The following is a 25,871-nucleotide window of genomic DNA, read 5'->3' on the forward strand; positions in this document are numbered from 1 at the left end:
TTTATCCAGTCCTCTATCATGGGATACTTTGGTTGTTTCCATGTCTTGGCCACCTGAATAATTCTGCAATGAACATAGGGGTCTTCACCTTCTTTCATCCAGTTCTCCATCACTCACCTCCCCTCTGACAACTGTCGGTCTGTTCTGTGTATCCATGCCTCTTTGTTCATCAGTTTATTTCATTCAATAGATTCCACAATACCATACAAGTGAGATCATCTGGTATTTGTCTTTCTCTGATTGACTTATTTCACTTAGCATAATAATTGCACCCATGTTGTGGCAAAAGGTAATTTGTTCTTTTTTATGGCCACATAATATCCATTGTGTAAATGTGCCACAGCTTTCTTGTCCACTCATCTACTGATGGGCCCTTGGGCCATTTCCAGATCTTGGCTATTGTAAATAACACAGCTATGAACATAGGGGTGCATATATTCTTTCAAATTCGTGTTTCTGGTTTCTTAGGACATTTTCCCAGAAGAGGGATCGCTGGGTCAAATGGCAGTTCCATTTTTAATTTTTTAAAGAACCTCCATACTATTTTCCACAGTGGCTGCACCAGTCTGCATTTCCACCAACGGTGTACAGGGGTTCCCCTTTTTCCACATCTTTGCCAGTACTGCTGTTTGTTGAATTATTGGTGATAGCCGTTCTGGCAAGTATGAGGTGGTAGTTCATTGTGGTTTTAATTTGCATCTCTCTGTTGATTAGTTACATTGAACATCTTTTCATAAGTCTATTGGCCATCTGTATGTCCTCTTTGGAGAAGTGTCTATTCAGATCCTTTGCCTGTTTTTTAATTGGATTATCTTCATGGTGTTGAGTTGTATAAATTATTTATATATTTTGGAAATTAACCCCTTATCAGATGTATCATTGGCAAATATGTTCTCCTATACAGTGGGTTTCCTTTTCGTTTTGTTGATGGTTTATTTTGCCATGCAGGAACTTTTTAGTTTGACGCATATTTTTGATGCAACTCCTGTGTGTGGAGTTTGTTTATCCCTAACCTTATTCCAGAAAAAAAAGAAAAGCAACTTATAAAATCACATAAATTAAGACTCCAAGTAAGCAAGAAATAAGGGTGGAGATGGAAAATAAAACCAGGCATGATGCCAAGACATGCATCATGTCTATATACTTAGTGTGGGCCAGGAACACGTTTGGCTCTGGTTTTCTAGCAGTCAATGCAGAACAAGAAACCTGGTTATGATGTCACGACATAAATACAGTTGCTCAGAAAAATTACAATCGTTTTTCACGTAAAGAAGAGTTAAAGTTTCTTCTCCACGGTTTTTAGAAAGAGGATACTATATGGTTTCATAAGCAATGTCTAGCAGCACTCTTCCTTTGCACAATAGACTTTCATGGTTGATTCTTATAGTGGATTTCAATGTGGGCGATGGCATTATACCAAAGATTATCTAATAAAATATTTTGGAATGAGCCAATCTTATTGTCAAGAGCTATGAAGGGTTGATATTTTACTGTACGTGCAAGCTAACACGCACAGTACATGGATGCTGGCAGGAGACACAAAACTCCTGAGTCAAAGACAAAAAGGACTGTTTATTCAGAGCAATAGCAGTAGCCTGCATATCAGCATTTGTGCCAGTTCTAGGTGCCCCAGTGCCCCATAGGGAAGCACAAGGAGGTATAGGTGACACCTACACACGCCATGGGTTGTATTATAGAACAGGAGCCCTGTCCTTAGGAAACCTGAATCGTTGATAATAGGAAGTGAGCATGTGTTCCCTTTACTCCAGAGGGAAACATTGCCTTTATTACATAGGGCAGTAAACAAACTTCTATCTTCCAAAGCTGTTTGCTATACAGATATTCTTTTTGTTTAAATTTTAAAAAATATTTAAAAATATATATTTTTTATTGATTTCAGAGAGGAAGGGAGAGGGAGAGAAACATCAATGATGAGAGAGAATCATCAGCTGCCTCCTGTGCGCTCCCTACTGGGAATGAGCCTGCAACCCAGGCAGATGCCCTGACCAGGAATGGAACGGGTGACCTCTTGGTCCTTGTGTCTATGCTCAACCACTGAGCCACACCTGGCTGAGCTAAAATATTTTTTATTGATTTTTGCAGAGAGAAGAAGGGAGAGAGAGAGGGAGAGAGAGAGAGAGAGAGAGAGAGAGAGAGAGAGAGAGAGAGAGAGAGAAACACTGATGTGAGAGTGAAACATCCATTGGCTGCCTCCTGCACACCCTGCACTGAGGATCGAGTCAGCAACATTGGGATGTGCCCTGACCAGGAATCAAACCAGCAACCTTTTGGTATGCACTGGATGACCAACTGAGCCACACCAGCCAGAGCCAAATATTCTTGAAAAACAAGCCTGGAACACAGGGAATCAGTGCCTCTTCTCATAAGATGTGCAGAAGTGGAAGGGACCCTTGACTTCTCTCCCAACAACTATCAATCCAGTCATACTCTAGTTCTCTCTGGTTTGATTCAGAGCTAACCTTTAGACTATCTGGAAGAATTGATGAATTTTGCTTCATTTGATACTTACTCATCGCACTTACTGCATTTTCATTATATGCACTGGGTACAGTGATAAGCAAAAACAGACATGGTTCCTGCCTTCACAGGATAAAGACAACGCACATATATTTTATGTGTTTTTCCAGCAGTTCTTCCTAAATGTTCTCAACAGGATTTTTAAAATAATTTTCTTTTAACAGCAGTTTTAGGTTCACAGCAGAAGATAGAGATTTCCCATATACCTACTCCTTGACCCGACACATTTAGAGATACAGCATATACCCTCCACCCTCCCCATCCCAACATCCCCATCAGAGTGGTACATTTGGAACAATTGATGAGCCTAAATTGACACATTGTTATCATCCAGGGTCTATATTTTACATACAGTTCACTCTCAGTGTTATGCATTCTATGGAGTTGAACAAGTGTGTAAAACTAGGCTTTTCACAGATATTGGTGAATACAATATTCTACAATCTCACAACTAATGGAACTTTAGATTTCTATATTTTCAGATAAATATAGACACAACCAGACTTCGTGTTGGCCTTCTCTCATGACAGCTGAGAGACCTCACAGGGATGCACAGATTAGTCCAGAGCCGTCATCTCCAGGGTACCCATGGTCAGAGGGTAATTCTTCCTTGAAAATGGCCTTAAATCCTCGAATGATCACATGCCCACAGCTCTGAAGTTTTATTCCATGTAGCAAGGCGCTTACAGTTCCTCAGGACTATTTGTCCACCTCCCGCTTGGGTTGGGACTCTGACATGATAGGAAACTTTTTGTTCATTGAGAAGTGAAATGTCTCCTCTAACATGGTCTGCTTCTTTATGGCGTGCCCCTCCCTGGTCTTTGGAGAGGAAGTCTTTCAGTGTCTTCACTGACTGCTCAGTGTCCTACTAGTTAAGGCAATAAATCACCTTTTCCGGACAAAATAATCAGAGATCAGCTTTTATTTAATTAGCTCCCAGACAGTTTCAAACTGCAAATAATGATTGCTCAAGCAGAGACTGATCCCGTAATTCCATTACCTAACCCGCGGACCAGCCCCGCACATAGCCTTCTTCTCAATATTTCTGCTCGGTTATTTTTTCCCCTCAGGAACCTGTCGTTTCTGCTGGCACAGAGGCCTCCCTGGCAATGGCATATAGAGGCGGAATCAGCGGTGCCAGCTGGATGAATGTCCGAGCTCGGGTTCGAGAGAGCTGCCTAGTCGAGTAAAACATTAGAGATGAAAAGACCTGGTAAATAACCAGATCCCCTCAGTAACCAGGGCCAGAGCATTCCTAGGGTGAAAGCTGAGACCGCGCCAGCTCTAATGACTTTAACAATGTGCCTCCTCACACTTTATTCGGAAGACAGACAGGGCTGTCTCTTCAGTTTCTCTTTGGGAAGTTTATTGACTGGAATCTCACTTGACCAGAGTTAGTCCGCTTCCCTCAGCTACAGCAATCCCATGAAATAGGCTATTTTCAGAGTCAATATGAATGTACAGACAACATTTAAAGCACTTTATTAATGCAGCCATTCCAGCAAGGCCTGTATTCAGGGAAATGTGAAGTAGGAGGAGAGTGGACACACATGAGCGTTGGAAATAGAAGCACCCAGTTAGAAATATAGTCCTACTTACGTGCGAAAAATATTTTTGTTGTTTTCAGTGACTGTTATTTATTAAATGCTTTCTGTGGGTCAGGTACTATGGTAAACGCTATCCCAAAATCCTGCTAGCAAATGTATGAAATCGGTACTATCATCTCTACTTTCGAATTTAAAGTTCAGTGATGACGAGTGCAAGCTCTGGGGTTAAATTGCCTGATTAAAATGCCAGCTCTGTTGCTTACTAGTTGTGACCTTGTGCCTGCCACTTATCCTCTCTATGCCCAGGATTTGTCACCTGTAAAGTAGAGATGATGACACTGGCTGCTTGTAGGTTATTTTGAGGAATAAATGTTTTAATATATGTGAACTGATCATATCAGCACCTGGCATGAAGCAAGCACTTAAATATAAGCAAAGTTGATGAGCTAGAGATGGAGCAATTTGTTCAAAGGCATATGGCATACACATTTAAACTCTGGTCAGTTCTATTGCAAAGCCCATCCAAATTATTAACCATTAGAATACACTGTCAGGACATTTAACTGTCTAAGCTTCAGGTTTTCTCACTGATAAAGTGGTGATATCATCATACTTCCTGTACAGCCACTGTGAGGATTAAATTACAATAATGTGGGCAAAGATAGTATTACACAACATGGACCAGAGCTGTGGACAATCAGTGACAGTGAATTCACTATATCTCTGCATCTATATCTAGAGACTATCAGTATGTATATCTGTGTGTGTGTGTGTGTGTGTGTGTGTGTGCGTGCGTGCAATGAATAGCTGTGTAGCCAAGTATTCACTTTTAAATGTTTCTTATAATACTGGAACTTCAGAATGGTTAAAAGTGCATTTTTATGAGTTTACTCCCATTTAAAAGAAGAATCGGATTGGTGTACTGGATAATTAAAAACAGTTTCCTTCCTAATAAGGTTTTATTTTATATTTTTAACGTTCCAATGGTTTTAAGTATGTCTTTTCTGGATTTTTTAAAATAGCTCAACCAATGTTTCAAAATTGACTAAATACTTTTTCTTTCACAAACACAGATTGAACATAAGTTTGATGTTTCTATCACAGGAGCAAGAGACAGACAGTTATAACCTAGCAGGAAATGTTATGATATGTTTTTGCTGTTGTGCCTTTCTTTTTTTTGGTGTGAGAAAGGGTGTGATGTCATGCTGTCTCCACCCCCTGTGAGTAAGCCCACGGCTCGGCTCAGTGCAGCCGCCCGCCTGTCACCGGGAGACAGTCCACTTAAATGCAGCTCCAGGGTTGCGGGACACCCACCAGCACCACTCCCCGTGTGAGGTGGCAAATGCAACATGCTGTCCAGCCTGGGGTGTCTCCTTCTCTGTGGAAGTTTTGCACTAGCCCTGGGAAATGCACAGAAATTGCCAAAAGGCAAGTAGCTCTGATGTGTTGTGTTTTAACAATAATTTTTAAGCGATACTAGTTTTGAAATGTTGACGTTAAGTGTGATCTGCTTTTCCAGATGGGGGTGGGGGGCATAGCGTTTTATAGGGTGGACAGTCTAAGTTCAGATGTGTGAAGGAGTTACTGAAACTTTTACTTTTTTTCCCCTCTCTCTGTTATTTACTTTTCAGTTGGATCTCTTTATTACAAAAATGAAATCCAACTTCTTATTTTAGGTTTAGCAGATGTTCACGGGAGCTTGCATGGTATCGTGTCCAACTACAGTATTTGTATGTGGAATCAAATTATATAGATGAGCATTGTAGTCTGTTAAAAAGAGTTCTTGGTGTTTTATCCCCCTTCCCAGAGACTAAGCCAGTGCTATCGTAAGGTTTTAAAGCAGTTAATTCGGAAAACTGAATCTTTGGTGTGAACCTCCCGCACACCTGTTCACTCGGAGGTTTGGGGACCCGAGGCGCGGCACGTCAGCCATGTGTTAATTCATAGACACGCTTCTGCAGTGGAGTTTGGATGAGTTTTGATCTGCTGGACAGGACACTCCCCCCTTTCCTGGCTAAAGTGCTCTCATTTTAGAATTGGTATTTTGTTTACAAATGTCACCAGAAGCAAATTCATATTTTGAAAATTAAACCCTAAAAACAATCGTTTGAGCCCATCAGCATGAAAACAAGAGCTTTCCTCTCTCCTGCCTTGAAACGTAAACGTTACGTGTACTTTTTTGTTCCTTTGCAAAGGCACTTTCCCAAGCCAACTCCAGGTCCGAGAGGCTTTTTATGGTGACAGACTGCTTTAGTCAGCAGGATTAGGAAAACAGGCTGAAACTTATGTAGAGTCACAATGGAAAATAGTGGAGGTAATGCAGAGCCACAGGCTTGTCAAAACCCTGCTGGGCAGGGAGTCAGAGAGCAAGAGTGTTAGTGTCAGAACGTCCGAAAGATCCTTCCTAGGGGATAGTTTGTCCCAAGTGACAGTTGTTCTCTCCTCAGTGTGTTGAGTGAAAGTTGAATCTAGAATTGTGAAGGCGGAAGGGTTTGGCTAGTTGATATTTAACATGATCACATAAAGGGTAAAGAAAAAGGCAACGTTTAACTCTGGATAATTATGCAAAGAAAAAGAAAAACAAGCACACACTATTAGATTTTTATCTTCTATCAAGAATTTTGTTTTTCAATCATAGAAGTGTTGCAATAAATCAATTATGAGCCACAAGCATAAGCATTCAAAATGAATTGTTCCTGCTGCTGAAATATTTAATAAGGTCACACTATTTGAGAGGAATCCAGGGGTTTTCTCAGGCTCAATTTCTACCTTGGTTTTATTTTACCTTTTATTCACTGTGCAGGGATGATAGTCACAATTTGTTACTGAAGATTTCTGCAAATTCCAAGTGCTTTAATTATCATGTTGTAATCGCTGGATATAAATCTGTTGACATAATTTTTAAAATATGTTATGGTAAAAAAATTATCAAAACAGCCACAAAACTCTTCTTTAGTCCCAATGCACTTTTATCTGAAGTATTTTTATCCAGGCTTCTTTTGTAATTTTTGAAAATATCCATAGTTTTGGTAATATTATAAAGTAAGTGGAAGTCTCCTTGCCTGTAATACTATATATTTTTTTTATTATGAAAGCTACGAAGAAACTTTCTTTTAGCTTTAACTGAAGTTGTCTTTCTCAAATTGTATTTCAGGAATAGGTGTACTGTCCTCGAAATGGGGTTGGGGAGCATCTACTCTCCATCAGTAACTTGGGGAGCACTCATACTTTGTCTCCTTTTGAGGAGTCACAATAAACATAAGAATTTTACAGGATCTGAAACTTTTTAATTAGGAAACCTGTCCAACTTATTTAACCTATTGTTTTCCAAACTCATTTGACTAAGAATGCTTTTCTGGTGGAATAGCTATAATATCTTGCTAAGGGCTGTCTTTCAGCAGAACACATTTGGGGAAATGCTGAAATAAACAAGGAAAAAGGGGATAACACTTTTTCTTCTTTTCTACTTTAGAGCCAGTTAAATATCATTTGTGATCTAAGAACAGGATAGAATTTTAAAGCTAGAAAGTACACTAGTGATCACGTAGTTTAGTGTTCCCTGACCTTTGGGTTTATGAACCAGTAAAAATACATATGTGTTTTTAATGTCAGGTCCTGCTATGGAGGACATACTTGAATTTTGCCAGGTAAGGATGTCAAGGGAAAAAGATCACCATTGTTTATTAAAAAATAGCCACTTTAACAGATTTATAAAATAAGCAAATTTATGTAAATATATCCATTGTTCTTATTTTTTACATTTCACCTCAGACTGATGAAGTTCATCACAGGCCAACATTTGGTAATTTCTGACCTAATACAACCACGTATTTTCAAATTAAGATGGGCAAGGGAAGTTTAGTAACTTTTCTACATTGATGGAAGAACCAGAACTGGGATCCTGGGCTTCTGACTTGAAACTGTGTTCTATTTGAGATATATAATATAACATAATCTATATATATAAAAGCCTAAGCGACCATTATGACTGGTCACGATGACACACACTGACCACCAGGAGGAAGATGCTCAACGCAGGTGCTGCTCCTGGTGGTCAATGCGCTCCCACAGCCAACCTCCTGCGACTAGCCAGCCAACCTCCCACAGTCCCTCCCGTCACCTCCCATGGTCCCTCCCCATCACCCGGACTGGGCGAGATGGCCCTGATTAGCCCCAATTGCTGGCCAAGCCGAGGGACCCCAACCGTGTACGAATTCATGCACTGGGCCTCTAGTATAATATAATATAATATAATATAATATAATATAATATAATATAATATTTATATACAGGGTGGGGCAAAAGTAGGGTTACAGTTCATATGGAAAATCATACAATAATTGATAAATAATTCATATATATAAAAGCCTAAGCAACTGTTACAACCAGGGGACTGGATGACCAGATAACCAGCCGGTAGCTATGACATGCATTTACCACCAGGGCCAGATGCTCAATGCAGGAGCTGCCCCCTGGTGATCAGTGTGCTCCCACAGCCAACCTTCTGTGGTCCCTCCCTCCAGCCGGCCAGCCTTGATCAGGACTGGGCGAGATGGCCCTGATTGGTCCTGCTCACCAGCCAGGCTGAGGGACCCCACTCGTGCATGAATTCGTGCACCAGGCCTCTAATAATACAATAATAAACTCTGTGTTTTGTGTATCCACAACTGTTACCCTACTTTTGCCCACCCTGTATATATATATTTTGTTATTTATAAGAAAAAAAAATTATTTTTAATAAGAAGTCACTCAGTGCATGTCTTATGCATGTTTGCATATTTAGTCACATACTTATAGAAAATAAATTATGAGTCGCTGCTTTTTAAAAGCTTAGAGTTGGAGACTATTATTAACAGATGTCTCATCTTCACTTCTCAATTACTATATTCCTTGATAAATCATTTACCTTTGCTAAGTCTCAGTTTTCTCATCTGTAAATGGGAATAATGTTAATAATCACATAGTATTTTAGTATTAAATACAATAAGAGATGCAAAGCTTTTAGTGAAGAGTCTAACGTATAATAAGTATTCATTCAATAAATATTATTGGGTTACAGAAAAGTGGGTCAATACTGAAAAAAATATGCATTCCAAGTAATACATGTGTCCAAACTGTCAGATAAATCTCTTGGAGGATAGAAAATGTGGTGACAAGTTCTTGGCAGAAAGGTGTGGCAAGGGAATAAGTGTTGCTCTACCATGAGAGAAGGCCTCTACCCTGTCTCAGCCTGACCATTGTCAACACAGTGTTTGATTGTCTGTGGAAATCTGCACCTTTGCCTTAGGATCAGCTTTTCCCTTAAGATTGTTAAGGCCTCATGGAACCTCCAGGAGACATTCTCTTGCACTTGTTTTTCAAGAGGAGGATTATGCTATAACACACAGGCCCTAGAGAAGAATTACCACGTTGTTTTACACCTTTGACATCCCTGTGCTCCAGCTACCTCTCAGAATCTTTGTTCTTGGCACCATAGAACTTCTTTCCCCCCCCCCCCCCCCCCCCCCCCCCCCCCGGAGCACAGGCTAAAGTAAAAACCACAGAGAACACACATATAGTGAAGGGAGCCAACAAAAGCTTATAATGAGACATGAGGGGCTTGACACACCTCTTTGCAGAAAATCCTGTGTAATAAGCCAGAAGGCAAAGGCTACTATTTCTAGCCAACTCTATCAGTCCTCCTGAGGCATATGGGCAGAGAGCAGCAGAGGAGCATCCAAGATACAAGGGCAATCAGATGGGCCGAGAGCATGAGGCTCTTGGGAGCGACTCTTGGCATGTGGCAAAGGAAAGTCACGTCTGGCTCTTTGCCTCAGGTTCTTACCTGACAAGGTAGAAATCTCTGACTCCAAGGACAAAACACACAGGGGTAGATGATAATAATAATAGCTCTCATAGCTATTAATAACTGTTATTATTATTATCACAGATAACGTTCTTTGAGCTCACATTAGATAGTTGTGGTAATTTATGGCTAAATATTCTTTTAAAAAATATATTTTTATTGATTTCAGAGAGGAAAGGAGAGGGAGAGAGAGACAGAAACATCAATGATGAGAGGGAATCATTGATCGGCTGCCTCCTGCATACCCCTTACTGGGGATCAAGTCTGCAACCCCGGCATGTGCCCTTGACTGGAATTGAACCTGGGACCCTTCAGTCCACAGGCTGACACTCTAGCCACTGAGCCAAACCAGCTAGGGCTGGCTAAATATTCTTAATGTGGAAAATCTAACTAAATTCCCAAAGCTTTCCTATAAAGCAGGTGTTTTATTACTCTCATTTTAGAGAGCATAAAAATGTTTGCCTCAGTGTTTAAGTGGTTTGCCCAAAGTCACTCAGCCAGCAAGTGGCAAAAGATTATACCCTTAATTTCTATGTAGTACCAGTTCCCTGCTCCATGTAAAGATAGCTAATTTGTTCAAGTAACAAATTATAGTCTGTATACATGCAGAACTCCCGAAGCTGGGAAGACACAGCTCAGCACTTGTCTTCAGGGAGCTGACCAGTTCCTGGAAGAGACATGGATGTATAGGCATCATTACAATCAAGTGAGATCAGTGTCTGATTTGGGAGAAGTACGAACAGCTTTGAGAACAAGCAGGAGAACCCAACCCTGACAGAGGATCAAGAATTATAAGAGAACTAGTGGCCCAGTGCACGGATTCGTGCACATTGAAAGGAAATTAATTAGAAGAATGATTCATGTGGTAATTACATTACTGAGAAAAATTACATGTCAAAATAGTATATATAATATCTATAATAATAAAAGTTTAATATGCTAATTAGACTGGACAACTGAACGGCCTTCCAGACAACCTTCCGGACAAAGCCGGGGCTGTGAGGGCCAAGGCAAGCTGCTGTGGCTGCAAGGACTGAGCCCCTTGCACGAATTTCATGCATTGGGCCTCTAGCATTATTATAAAATTAAAACATGTGTGCAATTGGCACCAGCAAGAGCTTTATATGTATCGTGCATGCGCGATTAAACGTTTATTTTTAAATTGCCAGTGTGCATCCTATGTACCGACCAGTCGAATGGTAGGATGGGTGGTCGGTCATTTAGCCTTATATATATATAGATATGGCACCCAAGTAGAGGCTTAGAAGACAAATTCAAGTTGGGGTAAAGGAGGATGGTTAAGAGGTGACGGGTCTTCCCAACAGGGATATGTATAGGGCCAGACCAAGGCAACCCCCAGGGGCCAGAGCTCAGTTGGTGTTAAAGTACTCAGAGGGGGAGCCAAGATTATGAAGTCCACACAGATTGCAACTTTGTCTTCCTTGTCTCGATCTACCCTGACTCCCCAAGATTGATTACATAGAGGCAATAGAAGGCAGTCTTTGGAGAGAAGGCTTCCTACATCTTGCTCTGTAAACTTTACCAGCTACTCAACTGGGGTCTGGCTCTCACTCTCCATGGAAACCTCCCATGTTGACAAAACAAGAATGTGTTACTCCAAGGGTCAACTCCATTTTTTTCAAAGGGGTTGGTAGTTGCGAGCAGCTGGAGAGGATTTCTTTCATCTCAGGGCAGGGAGGTTGTAGGTGGGGAGGAAAACAGTAAGGAATAAAAATAAGCCTAGTGGGAGGGGTTCTGCTATTAGTTGAATAATATAATTTATGTATTGGTGGTATTAAAGAGTACACGGGAAAAATGGTTCTACTCCTACAAGAAAACAAACAAGTTCAAAAATCACAGAAAGTTAGCTTAGCATCTTTTATAGCTCTAAAGTTTCTTAGAAGTTTTAGTGATTTGTTTGTCTATTCAACTACAATTTATTAAGCATCTACTAGGTAACACAAATCCAGCCCCTGCGATAAGAGACTTGTATTAGAAATGTAATTTTTTTTAATTTGATTTTTGGAGCTTTTAAAAATATATATATATTTCTTTATTGATTTCAGAGAGAAAGGGAGAAGGAGAGAGAGATAGAAACATCAATGATGAGAGAGAATCATTGATCGGCTGCCTCCTGCACACCCGCCACTGGCAATCGAGCCCGCAACCCAGGCATGTGCCCTTGGCTGGAACAGAACCCGGGACCCCTCAGTCCGCAGGCTGACGCTTTATCCACTGAGCCAAGCCGGCTAGGGCTAGAAATGTAAATTTTTAAAAAATCTTTGTTGTTGAAAGTATTACATATGTCCCTCTTTTTCCCTCAGTGACCCCATCTAGCCCACCCCCGTCCCCTGCCCCAGTTCTTCACCAGGAATATAAAAATTCATCAAGTATAATTTGTTTTGTACTAAGACTATTATATTTAGAACCCAAGGTTTAAAAATAAGGTTTCCCTGTGTTAATTATACATTTACTAGTTTACTATCTTAATGAAAAGATAGTTAAAATGTTTTTGTAGGTTACTTTCAGTTGACAGAAGATATGTCTGAGACAAAAATGAGCTATCTGATGACAGGAGGGCCTTTCAGGAGATGTGACCAACCATGCAGTCTGGGTCACAGTCCTCAGAAAGATTCCCTTTGCCACTTCCCTAATTTTATAAATTGTCATTTATAAAAGTAGGTATAAGATAAAGAATATGGAATGTAAATAGATGAACTTAATAAAAGTGAGCTAAAAGATAGATAGGATAATCTAATGTGAGAGACTAGAATAGTAAAATAAAAATATAAAAATAAGTAGTATCACCTAAAGAAGGAACATACTAAAAACAGAAAAAGATGATATATACACATACATTCTATTAAAGTTATGTTTAAAAAATATGATAATAATTCACCATGTATTATATATCATGCATGGTGTTTAATGCTAAGTGTTTATATAAATTATCTCATTTTATTCTTATGCCTATGAAATATATATTATTACTGTCTCCATTTCACAGATGAGGAACTAAGCCTAAGGAATATGTTAATTATCTATTGCTGCATAAAAAAATACCACAAAATTAGTAGCTTAAAACAACACATTTATTATTTCATAGTTTCTGAGGGTTAAGAATCGGAGTCTGGCCTAGCTGGGTCCTCTCCTTCAAGGTCTCTCACAAGACTGTAGCAAAGGTGTTGGCTGGGACTGGGATCTCATCCGAAGGCTTGACTGGGAAAGGATCCACTTCCAAGTCCTACAGTTGTTGGTAAAATTCAGTTCTCTCATAGTTGTTGGTTTGAGGGCCTCGTTTCTGCACTGGCCATTGACCAGAGGTCACCTAAGTTCTTTGCCACATGGGCCTTTCTATTATGGCCACTTGCTTCATCAAAGTGTACAAGCCCAGATGAGTCTGTAGGCAAGATGGAAATCATAGTGTTATGTAGTTCAATCATGGAAGTGACAGGCCAAGTCCTTTGCCATAGTTTATTGGTTATAAGAAGCTCACAGATCCTGTCATACAGGTGATTACACAAGAAATGAATGCAGAAGGAAGGGATTATTAGGGGTTATCTTAGAGTCTATCCACAGCAAAATGGGCAATGGCTAGAAAATGATATAGTGGAACTATGAATACAGACAATCTAACTCCAGAGAATATACTGGTTGGAGTATTAATATGCCATCTACTTCCCACAGAATTGAGCCATTAGTGGCAGATGCCAAACTGCCAATTTGTCTTTCATTTTTTTTTTTGGTGTTAATAAAACAATTCTTCCACAGGATCTAGGAATCAAAACACAAAATTTAGGTTATACAGAGAAGATATTCTTTTTAAAAAAATATATTTTTATTGATTTCATAGAGGAAGGGACAGGAAGAGAAAGATAGAAAAATCCATGATGAGAGAGAGTCATAGATCAACTGCCTCCTGCATGCCCCACACTGAGGATTGAGCCCACAACCCTGGCATGTGCCCTGACCAGGAATCAAACCGTGATCTCCTGGAGAACATATTGTTAATATAACACCCAGATGCGTATAGACTTTTTAATACTGTGGGTTTTTCCTCTAGCCCACAGTCTCTTCTTGTGTTGGGATGGTTCCAAAGGTCTAGGAGGCACACAGTAAGAAGGGTAGCCTTGAAGCTAATCTGAGGATTTTAGGCCCTCTTGGTACAGCAAGCATCTCCTAAAAAGTCAGCTAAGGCTCCTCCCTGTGGAAGTCCGAAAAGAAGGTAGATGTATCGTCTTTATAGAATGTTCATTATCATTCTCCAGTCATGGACTGTGTATCTAAAGCCCATACATAAGAAAGCCAGACTGAAGCCACCCACTCCAAGCACCTTCTGGTCAGATTAGAAATTAATTTTAGAGAAAATTGAGGTCCAATTTATACCTCACCTGTCATATAGCAATTCAATGTTTTCTTTAAAAATAAATTTAGCTATGAGTACAAATATTGTAGCAGCTATCCCAAGTGTTGTAACTCTCATTGCACTTAGAATAAATGAAACTTTCCAAAATATCAGTACTTTTCTGCTTCCCTACTCAGTTATGATTTTATTAGTTTGAGGTGGGAGACTTGTAAAAATTCCTCAGGTGATTCCAATGTGGCCAAAGTTGGAAATCGCTGATCAAAAGTTTTTGAAAATTTGCATGTGTAAGTGGGTGATAAACCTTTCTGGATAAGTGCAGGGTAAAATTTAGGAGTTGCAGTAAATTATTTTGCTAAGTTTTAATATTAAGTTAAAGATTTTATTTATTTATTTTTTTATTTACTGCTTCATTCCAGGATTTTAAAGAATTATTTGAAAAAAAAATTTGAGAATTCCTTCTCAAGCTGTATAAAATAAAGAAATATTCATAACTGAGATTAACATTTGTTTTTGATGTTAAGAATGCTAATTTCTACTTTTACAAAATCTCAGAAGCCAGACCCAAAAAGCTATGGCAGATTGTGTTTTTCAGGACTGGATTTACATTTGTTCATTTTGTCATTCAACTAACATTTTTTTTAAAAAAAAATTATCATATTAGGATTACAAAGATGAGAAAGACACTGCCGTACTTCAAAGAGTTTGAAATTAGTAGTATTTAAAATGACTTGGCTACATCAAAGTCATTTTCTTTTAGATAAAACTGTTGGTGTCTTAATTCTTCAACACTTGTAGGAGTTAACCTACCCCATTGTATTGTCCTGCACTAGCTTTAAGTGACATATATGTATATATATTTTAAAAAATGAATTCATGTATTATGTTAAGAAAAACAAAACATCCCATGATCTCAGTCAATGCAAAATACAGGAATTAGGCAAATGTTCGATAAATTTCCATATTCAGAAGGTCCAGGTTATCTGAATTGCCTTTGGAAGGGTTCCTTTAGTTGTGCGTACTATTTTATACATTCTGGCTCATCTTCTTTCTGTTTTATGCTAAGGAAAATCTGTGGGCATGCAAGATGATTTATTATCTGAAACATATTCCACTGTATCTCCCACACAGTCTCTCCTCTCTGAGTGGAGAACAAGCCATTGCCAGGACATAGCTTGGGGGGTGCCTTGCTTCCCACAAGTTGTCAAAGCGGAGTTCCAGATTTCCTTTCTCCTTAAATGCCATCCTTTGATTTCTCCATTCTGCTGGTTGATAAGAAAACATTCTGGTTTTCCAAGGGCCCTGCTAGAATCCACTGTGCACGTGTGTGTGGGCGTGCGAGACCTAACAGGCTTTCCTTCTCCGAGAGCAGCAGATTCTGCCGTTGAAGGAGGGGTTTGGGGCGGCTGCCAGAGTCATGCTGGCAGAGAACCCTGGAATTCAGTCCTGTTACTGATATGCTGGCAGGGGATACAGGACAGAGTTTCCTTCTCCTTTCACTTTCCTAAATGGAGTTGAAGGAAGCTCCAGTCAGGAAGTTCAGGACAAGGAATCAGACAGTCTGAAGAACACCCTCTCCCTCCCTCTCCTGGCTCACCCTCTTCAAATACCCACCCAATCATGTTGTCACAGAGTGGTTCCTTAGGCACTCACATTTTCATAAGAGTTAGAAGATGTTCTCCATGGAAGTTTCTTCTAATCCAGGGGTGGGCAAACTTTTTGACTCGAGGGCCACAATGGGTTCTTAAACTGGACCGGAGGGCCCTGACCGGTTTGGCTCAGTGGATAGAGCGTCGGCCTGTGGACTCGGGGGTCCCAGGTTCGATTCCAGTCAAGGGCATGTACCTTGGTTTCGGGCACATCCCCAGTGGGGGGTGTGCAGGAGGCGGCTGATGGATGTGTCTCTCTCATCGATGTTTCTGACTCTCTGTCCCTCTCCCTTTCTCTCTGTAAAAAATCAATAAAATATATTAAAAAAAAACAAACAAAAAAAACTGGACCGGAGGGCCGGAACAAAAGCATGGATGGAGTGTTTGTGTGAACGAATATAAATTCAAAGTAAACATCATTACATAAAAGGGTACGGTCTTTTTTTTTTTTTTTTAGTTTTATTCATTTCAAACGGGCCAGATTTGGCCTGCGGGCCGTAGTTTGCCCACGGCTGCTCTAATCTGTAGTTTCATTATGAATTGGAAAGATAAGTATTGGAAAATAACAGCAGGGGCTAGTAGGGAAAGCCCAGGAGTAAAAGTGAGCCTGGGCACATGTCCTGACCTCTCTCAACATCAGATTTTCTTCCTTGAAAAAAGGGAATGAGAAAAACAACAGTTCCCTTTTTAGCCTCCACTAATAAATATCAGGGTGACTTCAATGGAGTTTTTTGGTAGTAACTTACTTAACCTAAGTAAGAGGAGATGTGAGGACCAGACACATTTTTTTCTTTAAATGTTTTAATTTTTCAATTACAGTTGACTTTCAATATTACATTAATTTTAGGTATCATTTATACAACTTAAAAAATTCTTTATCTGCTGTGGCAGCTAGAGGATCTCTTAGATGCTCTGGTCTCCTGGATACCTCCTGAAGAGACACTGCGTTGAGAAAAAGCCACTGTTGGATGTTCACATTGACGGTGTCAGGGCCTGTGTTGTGTAGCCTCAGTGGCACGGGGACTGAGGAGAGGAGCCATGGCACTATGGATTTTTTAAACATGATTCTTGCTATCAGCATTCTGCTCCTATCTTGGTCCAACTCTCCCTGCAGGGTTTTGGAAGATCCTGCTCAGAGCAGATTTATCTTTTATTGTGAAAGGTTTGGGAGTATAACTCATGGTCTTTGGTCATTTTTCTTTCCTCCACATATTCTTGGGATGCAGGTCTGTGTACTTGGTTTTCCCCTGGATGCCTCCTGCAGTTTGTCTGGCTGACCCAGGTCCTGGGTTGGTCAGACCCTGATCAGACCCTGGGTGAGATTCTTTTTCCCATCCTCCCTCTTTTTTATTAACCCTCCTTTCCCATTAGCCCAGAGGTTCTCAACCTGTGGGTCGCGACCCCTTTGGCGGTCGAACGACCCTTTCACAGGGGTCGCCTAAGACCATCCTGCATATCAGATATTTACATTACGATTCATAATAGTAGCAACATTAAAGTTATGAAGTAGCAACGAAAATAATTTTATGGTTGGGTCACAACATGAGGAACTGTATTTAAAGGGCCAGAAGGTTGAGAACCACTGTTTTAGCTTCTTTCTCTCTTTCCCTCTTAATTGCCTCCTTTTCTCTTTCCCCCTTCTCTGAACACCATTAGAGAGCCCAGAACATCCTCCTGGCTTCCACCCCAGCTTCTGCTACTGGCCACATTGGCCCTCATTCATGCCTCACAGCTGACTCTTCATCTGTTTGGATATAGCAGAAATCATTCCCTTGGAAGACAATGCACACTTTATTTTTATTTTTTCAAAGCAGGAGTGGGTGTTTCTATGTCATGCTAAATGTTCCACTTGATTGAAAATACCATGGTTTCTCACTCATTTATCTTGGCATCAGCAAGCTTGCAAAAAGCTCAAATCTCCATTCATCTGATCAACTCTGTGCATGTCTGATTGGACAAGCCATAGCTATGTATTAACACTAGTTCATTCTTAAAAGGTTTTAAATATGGCAACAACATATGCATGATAAAAACCAGATATTACAGTGTTATTTTGTAAGATCACTTTTCGATTTGCTCCTGAATTTTTGTTCCATTGTTGCTCTTGGAGTTTGATATTTTGAAGAACTTGCAAAGAATTTTGCAGTTTTCCAGTGGCTCATTGAGATGGATCTTTAGTTCAAATGCCATGTTTCTCTTCATTTGACTGGTAGCCAACATTTCCATGAAACCAAGTTTCTGTGTCAAATGTCCTCATGAAATCTGATTCTCTAATTGGCAACTGGGTCACAGTTGCAGGCATCTAACACCATTATTACATACCAGCCTCTGATTCATTGCTGTTCTCAACAGGTGACTCCCAAATTGTCCTCTCACTCTTTCTGTACAGCCTTCCTCTTTCATATCTTTTTAAAGTTCTGATCCTTGTGCTTGGAAGACTCCATGACATCGGCCATGGAAACGTTATGTATTCTGTAGGCTTTTAGACTTTTCCAACCATATCAACAGTAATGATGACTAGTGAAAAAATGTATATATAATTAAGTTTCCAGATCCAAGTATGTGCGCTTACACACATGTGCCATTCTGCATTGTGCTGGTTCACTTTGTAATACAAATAAAAAACAAATAAATATTAAACTGACAAAAGCTCCAGAAATGGATTAAATTGGGTGTCATGCACCTTTGATTTTTGATTGGTCAATAATTTAGTTGCAAAACTATAAAGTCTTTGACTGAAGAAAATAATTATTTTTATTATCCTGTTAACTCAAATATTAACAGATTGGAAAGGGTGCAGGCTGGGCTGAGGGAACCCCCCCTCACCTCAGTGCATGAATTTCGTGTACCGGGCCTCTAGTAATATTATAATAACTGTATAGTGCCAGATGGGGTCTAGACTTATTGTGGCAATCCTTTTGTAAGGTATATATGTCTAATCACTATTTTGTATACCTGAAACTAATATAATGTTGTATGTCAACTATAATTTTAAAAGAAATTTTAAAAAGTAATAGTACTTCATACTCTAGGTTAGTCAAAATTCCTTCTTTGTATACTCTCGGCAAGAAACCCCACATTCATAATTTTTCAGCATGTCAGTACTTTGTCACATATTTTTAGGTGCCTTTAGCAGCTGTTTACAAAAAGAAAATACCATTTAGTCTTATAATCTCCTAAATTGTCCATTGAATTGCATTGTGTAATACTTATTCTCTCCCCACCCCCTTGCTTTTATTTATGTATGTGTTTATGTATGTATATTTAGATAGAGTGGAAGGGAGAGAGAGAGGGGGGAGAAAGAGAGAGAGATGTGAGAGAGACACATTGATTGTTTGCCTCCCACACATGCTCAGATTGGGGCCAGGGAATGAACCTGCAACCCAGGTATGTGCCCTTGACCAGGAATTGAACTGGAGACCTTTTGGTGCGCGGGCTGATGCTCTAACCACTGAGATACTGGCCAGGGCAACACCTATTCTTAATCATCCATTTAATACAAGCATCTGTGTTTACATATGTCAGAAAATTAAGACAACCAACATTTACTGTAGTGTTTTCCAATGTCATCATAACCCCTTCCTCACAGATGTGGTATCCCAGAAACATCCATTTCAAATATTCCTTTTCATGGCCAGAGGTTCATAAGCCACAAAAGGACTACTGATTTTAACAAAAAATAAGCTTCCTGTAAATCATGTTATAAAATAATTTAAAAGGCATTAAAGGATAAGCATTAACAGAGTCAAGATCCTTTTAGGGATCTCTTTCTAGGGATGTCCTTATTTTATGAGAAATTTTTTTATTTTTGCTTTTTTAAAGGGGTGAAGCATGCACACTTGTTTATCTGTCTTGAATCTAAAGTCTTTCTCCCGCCTACCTTTTCTCTTTATGGCCCTTGCAACCTACATCCACCCACAGGGCCTGGTTGTGTAAGATGATTAGATGGTAACTGGAAAGGAAACCTCTGTGTTTTGTTGCACTGAGATGCAGCTGTTTAACAAACCTGGAGATAATAAATCTCAAACTTGATTGAGGAATAAGGAATCACTGAGGATAGTTGTCCTCAAGCTTGATAGAGCATCAGGAGGGCTTGTTAAAACTTGGAATGCTAGACCACATCCTCAGAGTATCTGATTCAGTAGATCTGAGGTGGGGTGGTCCAGAGAGTTGGTGCTGCTGGTCCTGGGACCACATTTTGAAAACCGCTAACTTAGTGAATCTCTTAAGTATGTAGAGCCCCACTGCCTCCACCCGTCACCCTGCCCACACTTACTAGACTCATACCAGATTCTGAGTTAGTAGGTGTGATTATCTGCATGTTCAATCACTATCACTGATGATTCTGATGAGGTTAACTGTGTATGGAGAAATAATACTGATCTTTTATATAACCAGTACCAAGCACTGAGGCACTAATTGGAAGAAAGCTGTTAAGAGAAACTGAGCTAACTTACTATAGTTCTATACATTTGGAGAACCTGTGCTTTTCATTGTTCAGTATATGATATATGTCTGTAGAACAAGGCTTATCTTGAGATAGTAAGAACCCTAGGTCTTGTGTTGAACTTCTTAATACTTAGAAACCATCTTTTCCCATAGCTAGCTGGAGTCCTCAACAACATTTGCAGTTAATGCAGCCTTGTTTGGTGGTGAGTAATGTTTAAAATTGGGGCTGGAAGGCTTTGGTGACATTTTGAGATATTAGTGAGAGTCATTCTGTTTATATGTATGTATATGTATGTTAAAGTCAACGCCTAATATTAGCCTGAAGCATCTGTGTAGTGTAACCCAAACTCAAGAGAGTCCACTATAAAGTATGACCAGTTTACTTCACTGAGTCAATCAAGAAAAATACAACTCCGAAACTGAAGATGAATTTGATACTTCACATAAAAGTTCTGTTATTTTGGCTTACATAGACTGGTAGCCAGCCCTTCAGCTAATACTGGACATCGGTCTGTTGTTGAACATTAGCTATGACATTTATATTTTGCAGGCAGCTGAAAACATTGTATATGAAGCTTGCAGGTTGAAGTCTCTTTTCTGAGCTCCAGAAGTCCATAAAAACATGAAGTCGTACACTTGTAGGTATATACATTTTTCAGGTATTGATGCTTCAACATTGAGATTCTCAAGGAGCCTAAGAGCTAATAAAAGTTAAGAACATCGTGTCTAAACAGGTGCCTTTTACTGAGTTAGAATTGGGATGCATCAAGTGAGTGGCTTTAAAGATTGCTACCATATACCGGAAACATGCAGAAAGGGCTTTGAAATGGTCCATGAAAAAGTTCAAACTTCATAAGGAAGATGCAAACACAGTTTACTTTATGTAATTGATTTTGAATTGCAACAAAAAATTTAAATGTGGAAGTACATCCAAGATGACCCTTACCTCTTGGTATTCATACCCTTGTCCCCTCACACACCAAATCATGGCTGGCCTGTGTATCCATTAGAGTACAGAAGGAGTGAAGTGAGGATGTGTGATTTCTGAGGCTAGCTCATAAAAGTCACAAAAGTTCACACCTTACTCTTTCTCTTGGATCATCCAATGGAATAAGCCAGTTGCCATGTCATGAGAACACACAGGCAGTCCTGTGGAGAGGGCCACGTGGTGAGGACTGAGCCTTCCTGTCCACAGCTGGCACAAACGTGTTACTCATATGAGTGACCATCTTGGAAGTGCATCCTCCAACCTCAGTCAGGCCTGCAGATGACTGCAACCCTGGCCAGTATCTTGACTGCAACTACATAAGAGATTCTGAATTGTAACTACTTAGCCATGCTGTTTCCAAGTTCCTTCCTGATCCACAGCAACTGTGTGAGTAATAAATGCGTATTATTGTGTAAGTCATTGAGCTTACAGGTAACTTATTATGCAGCAACTAGTAATTACACAGAGCGTGTTTGTTGCCTTTTTATTGTAATTTAAAGGACTATTTAAGTGGAGCAAAAATAAAATGAGAACTACAGATAATCTTATTTATTGGCGTATGGCTTAAGACATGTCGTTTTGACTCTAGGCGTTAGATAAGTGGAAATAAATTCTGAAGGAGAATTTTTGAATCATTCAGTTTTTCCAGGATTACAAAAAAATGGCATAAATGCTGATCGGAGTGATTGGAAAACTATGTGAACACATATCCTTTTAAAGAAATCATGGAAAAAGTTTGATGGTTTGGAGCAGCTTGAGGATCATGTTTTCTAAGGCCTTGATAAATGGCCTTGTCCTTCATTCCAGAGACATTTTAGGAATGGCCTTAGGCCAATGGTAAGTCTGTATTGGTCCCACTAACATATAGGAGAGTCAACCTGTGTCCAGCACAGCTTAAAGAGAACCAGATCCAAGATCCACACTGTAGCTGACCTACATCACAGAATTCTCTGAGGAACTAATGGGCCTCCTGGCACAAATTTGGATCAGGCCAGACTCTCAGGCCTTAGTTAGCTTTGACATCATGCTGAAGTTTATGCCATGGAGCTGTAAATATATCTCTAGCCTAAGCCTTTGTGAAATTTATCTCTTATATAATATAAGCACCTAATGTTATAATAGGAGGAATAAACATAAAAAGAAGAAAAATGGTTACTGTCCCAGTAGAGTTTATGTCCTAGCAAAAGGAATAGATGAACTAAACAGGATAATACAATGTAATAACAGCTATGATTGAGAAATGAATGAGGCTGAATTGGAGCATAGAGAAAAAAGAGATTTATTTTGCTTGGAAGAGTGGGAAGGCTTTGAATAGAACCTTCTCTGTCATTCTACAAAATTAAAAACAAGTGTTTATTTAAAAAAAAAAAAACACCCACACACTTCTTGTAGGTAATTGCTTTATATGTGCTCTCTGTGGAGGGTGAGCAAAATTTTCTAGCTCCAAGCTAGAATGCATAAGAAATAAGATATTTTTAAAGACATTGAAAGTGTTTGTAAGCTAGGGCTCTTTCAGAACATTAAAGATGCTTTAACTGTATTTAACTTATAGTGTTATTCATTTTTTTTTAAAATTTTTATTGTTCAGATTACATTTGTTCCTCTCCCCCCCCATAACTCCCCTCCTTCCAGTTCCCGCCCCACCCTCTGCCCTCACTCCCCACCCACTGTCCTCATCCATAGGTGCACGATTTTTGTCCAGTCTCTTCCCGAATCTCCCATTCCCCTTTCCCCCCCAAGAATAGTCAGTCCATTCCCTTTCTATGTCCCTGATTCATTATAATCAACCAGTTCATTCTGTACATCAGATTATTTATTCACTTGATTCTTAGATTCACTTGTTGATAGATGCACGTTTGTTGTTCACAATTTGTATCTTTTTTTTTTTTAATATATTTATTGAATTTTTACAGAGAGGAAGGGAGAGAGATAGAGAGTTAGAAACATCGATGAGAGAGAAACATCAATCAACTGCCTCCTGCACATCTCCCACTGGGGATGTGCCGGCAACCCAGGTACATGCCCTTGACCGGAATCGAACCTGGGACCCTTGAGTCCGCAGGCCGACGCTCTATCCACTGAGCCAAACCGGCTTTGGCACACAATTTGTATCTTTACCTTTTTCTTCTTCCTCTTCTTAAAGGATACCTTTCAGTATTTCGTATAATACTGGTTTAGTGGTGATGAACTCCTTTAGCTTTTCCTTATCTGTGAAGCTCTTTATCTGACCTTCAATTCTGAATGATAGCTTTGCTGGATAAAGTAATCTTGGTTGTAGGTTCTTGGTATTCAGCACTTTGAATATTTCTTGCCATTCCCTTCTGGCCTGCAAAGTTTCTGTTGAGAAATCAGCTGACAGTCGTATGGGTATTCCCTTGTAGGTAATTGAGTCTCTTTCTCTTGCTGCTTTTAAGATTCTCTCTTTGTCTTTTGCTCTTGGCATTTTAATGATGATGTGTCTTGGTGTGGTCCTCTTTGGATTCCTTTTGTTTGGGGTTCTCTGTGCTTCTTGGACCTGTAAGTCCATTTCTTTCACCAGGTGGGGGAAGTTTTCTGCCATTATTTCTTCAAATAGGTTTTCAATATCTTGCTGTCTCTCATCTTCTGGCACTCCTATAATTCTGATATTAGTCCGCTTGACGCTGTCCCAGAGGCTCCTTACACTATCTTCACACTTTCGGATTCTTTTTTCATTTTGCTTTTCCAGTTGGATGTTTTTTGCTTCTTCGAATGTCAAATCTTTGGTTTGATTCTTGTGCTCCTCTGGTCTGCTATTGGGTATAATATTCTTTATTTCAGTCCGTGTATGCTTACTTTCTAATTTCTTTATTGTAGCATCGAGGGTCTCATTAGTTTTCGTGAGGCTCTGCTCAAGTTTATAGCAAGCCCTCAAAATTGCGATTTTTAGCTCCATATCCTCCATTTCTGTCATGTTTTTTTGTCTCTGCATCTTTTATGCTTTCTTGGTGCACCCCCTTGTGGTCTTTGTGCGCAGTCTTGTTCTAGTTAAGCTTTAATTGTTGTAGTTAATACTAGAGGGATTTGACCACCAGGCCGACTGGCTGTGAAAATCAGCTGTGTGGAAAACTTCTGTCCTCTGGGGAGGTGCTAATCTAGCCTTTGCCTGAGGCGATCGGCAAATGGCTCTGAGCAGGGCTTGGGTGGGGCGGGATCAACAGGGCGGGGGGAGGGAGCAGGTATGGCTGCTCTCAGTCCGTCCCCAGGGGCTCTGCCTCTCTGTCCCAGCAACCGCTGCAAACCTCGGAGGGACCGTAGCCAGACAGTCCTGCTTTTCCCGTTTGAGTCTGGGTCCCTAGAGACTCGCCTGGATCTGTAGCCCAGAGTCTGAGACTCCCTCCTGATTGAAAATGACAGCCGCGCCCTCAGCCTCCAGCCCGCTTTGCGCGCGCACCACCCCACCACCGTACCTTTAAATTTTCCACACTGCGCCTCCTCTGAGCCTCGTAATGCTGTTGTTTTTCCTTCTAGTTGAAGAGTCTCTCCTCAGTCAGCCTTCCTGTGGTTCTGGTTGATGTCTGTTCAGTCTTTTAGTTGTATTTTTGAAGTGGTTGTTTGCGGCCGCAGTCTCCGGTGTTTACCTATGCCGCCATCTTCCTATAGTGTTATTCATTAATAGATGCTTTTAGTGCTTTAAACAACTCATTTGCTCCCTTTAAATATAACATTGTTTATAAAATTATTACAAAGAAAAATCACAGACACGTACCATCAGTTACTAGGACCTTATTAACAAATAATGTAACAAAACATAGAATTGGCCAGTTCATTGGCCAGTCAATATCTGAGTCAATTGGATGATCTAGGTCACAAGGAACAAGTCTTCCTGCTTAGAACCTCTTCCCAGACCAAATTATAGTCTAGATCTAGACTAAATTTTTACTAATATCTATCATCACTCAGAGACTCACAAGGCCACATGTGGTCTTTGCTTTTTCATGCAAATTCAACGCACCAGGGACTTGACTTTCCCAGAGCATTTTATCGTAGTTGCTAAGGAAGGGCTATTTTATCAGTAGACACAGCTCATTTCTACCACTGCTTTATCCACTCCCAGTGGACACAGCTAATTAAGCAAGCAAAGCATTCAGGCTTTTAAATCAGAATCTATTTGTGAAGGATGCTGTGGTCAAATCAATCAGGGAAGGCAAAAAATTTAGTCAGATCTGAAACTGTCATCCAAGCAGGCAGCAGGCACTAGAAGAGTCACAAATGTGATGAGATCAGCTATTTTAGAATCCTTTCCCACTCTGTCCTCAAAAGTGGGGACCCCTTTATCCTCAGCAGCCCATCTCCTCCAAGTCAGCAGTGAGGCTCACTTTGCTACTCAAACTTCTTCATTAGAAGTGAGGGTGTATTGCTATTAGGTTCAATTTTGTCATCTTACAAATGTTTTATTTAGTGCAGCATAACAAATAAAGGAGCAACTTCCAAAGACTAAAGGTTTTTATCTACATTCAAATGTAAACCATTT

General features: G+C 40.0%; 1 protein-coding gene across 8 annotated transcripts in view; it reads left to right on the forward strand.

The window, feature by feature from the left end:
* The first annotated feature begins 5,358 nt into the window (after nucleotides 1–5,358).
* Nucleotides 5,359–25,871, forward strand: part of ABI3BP (ABI family member 3 binding protein) — a 260,392-nt gene continuing 239,879 nt past the window's right edge. For all 8 annotated transcript variants that reach the window (XM_070406074.1, XM_070406069.1, XM_070406070.1 and 5 more), the window contains exon 1: nucleotides 5,359–5,513. In XM_070406074.1, coding sequence (XP_070262175.1) covers nucleotides 5,435–5,513 — 79 coding nt within the window. In that variant the 5' untranslated portion in view covers nucleotides 5,359–5,434. The remainder of the gene's footprint in view (nucleotides 5,514–25,871) is intronic.

Source organism: Myotis yumanensis, unplaced genomic scaffold, assembly GCF_028538775.1.
Source record: "Myotis yumanensis isolate MYYU_CA2020_CCGP unplaced genomic scaffold, mMyoYum1.0.hap1 SCAF_2, whole genome shotgun sequence".
In the NCBI taxonomy this organism is placed as follows: domain Eukaryota; kingdom Metazoa; phylum Chordata; class Mammalia; order Chiroptera; family Vespertilionidae; genus Myotis; species Myotis yumanensis.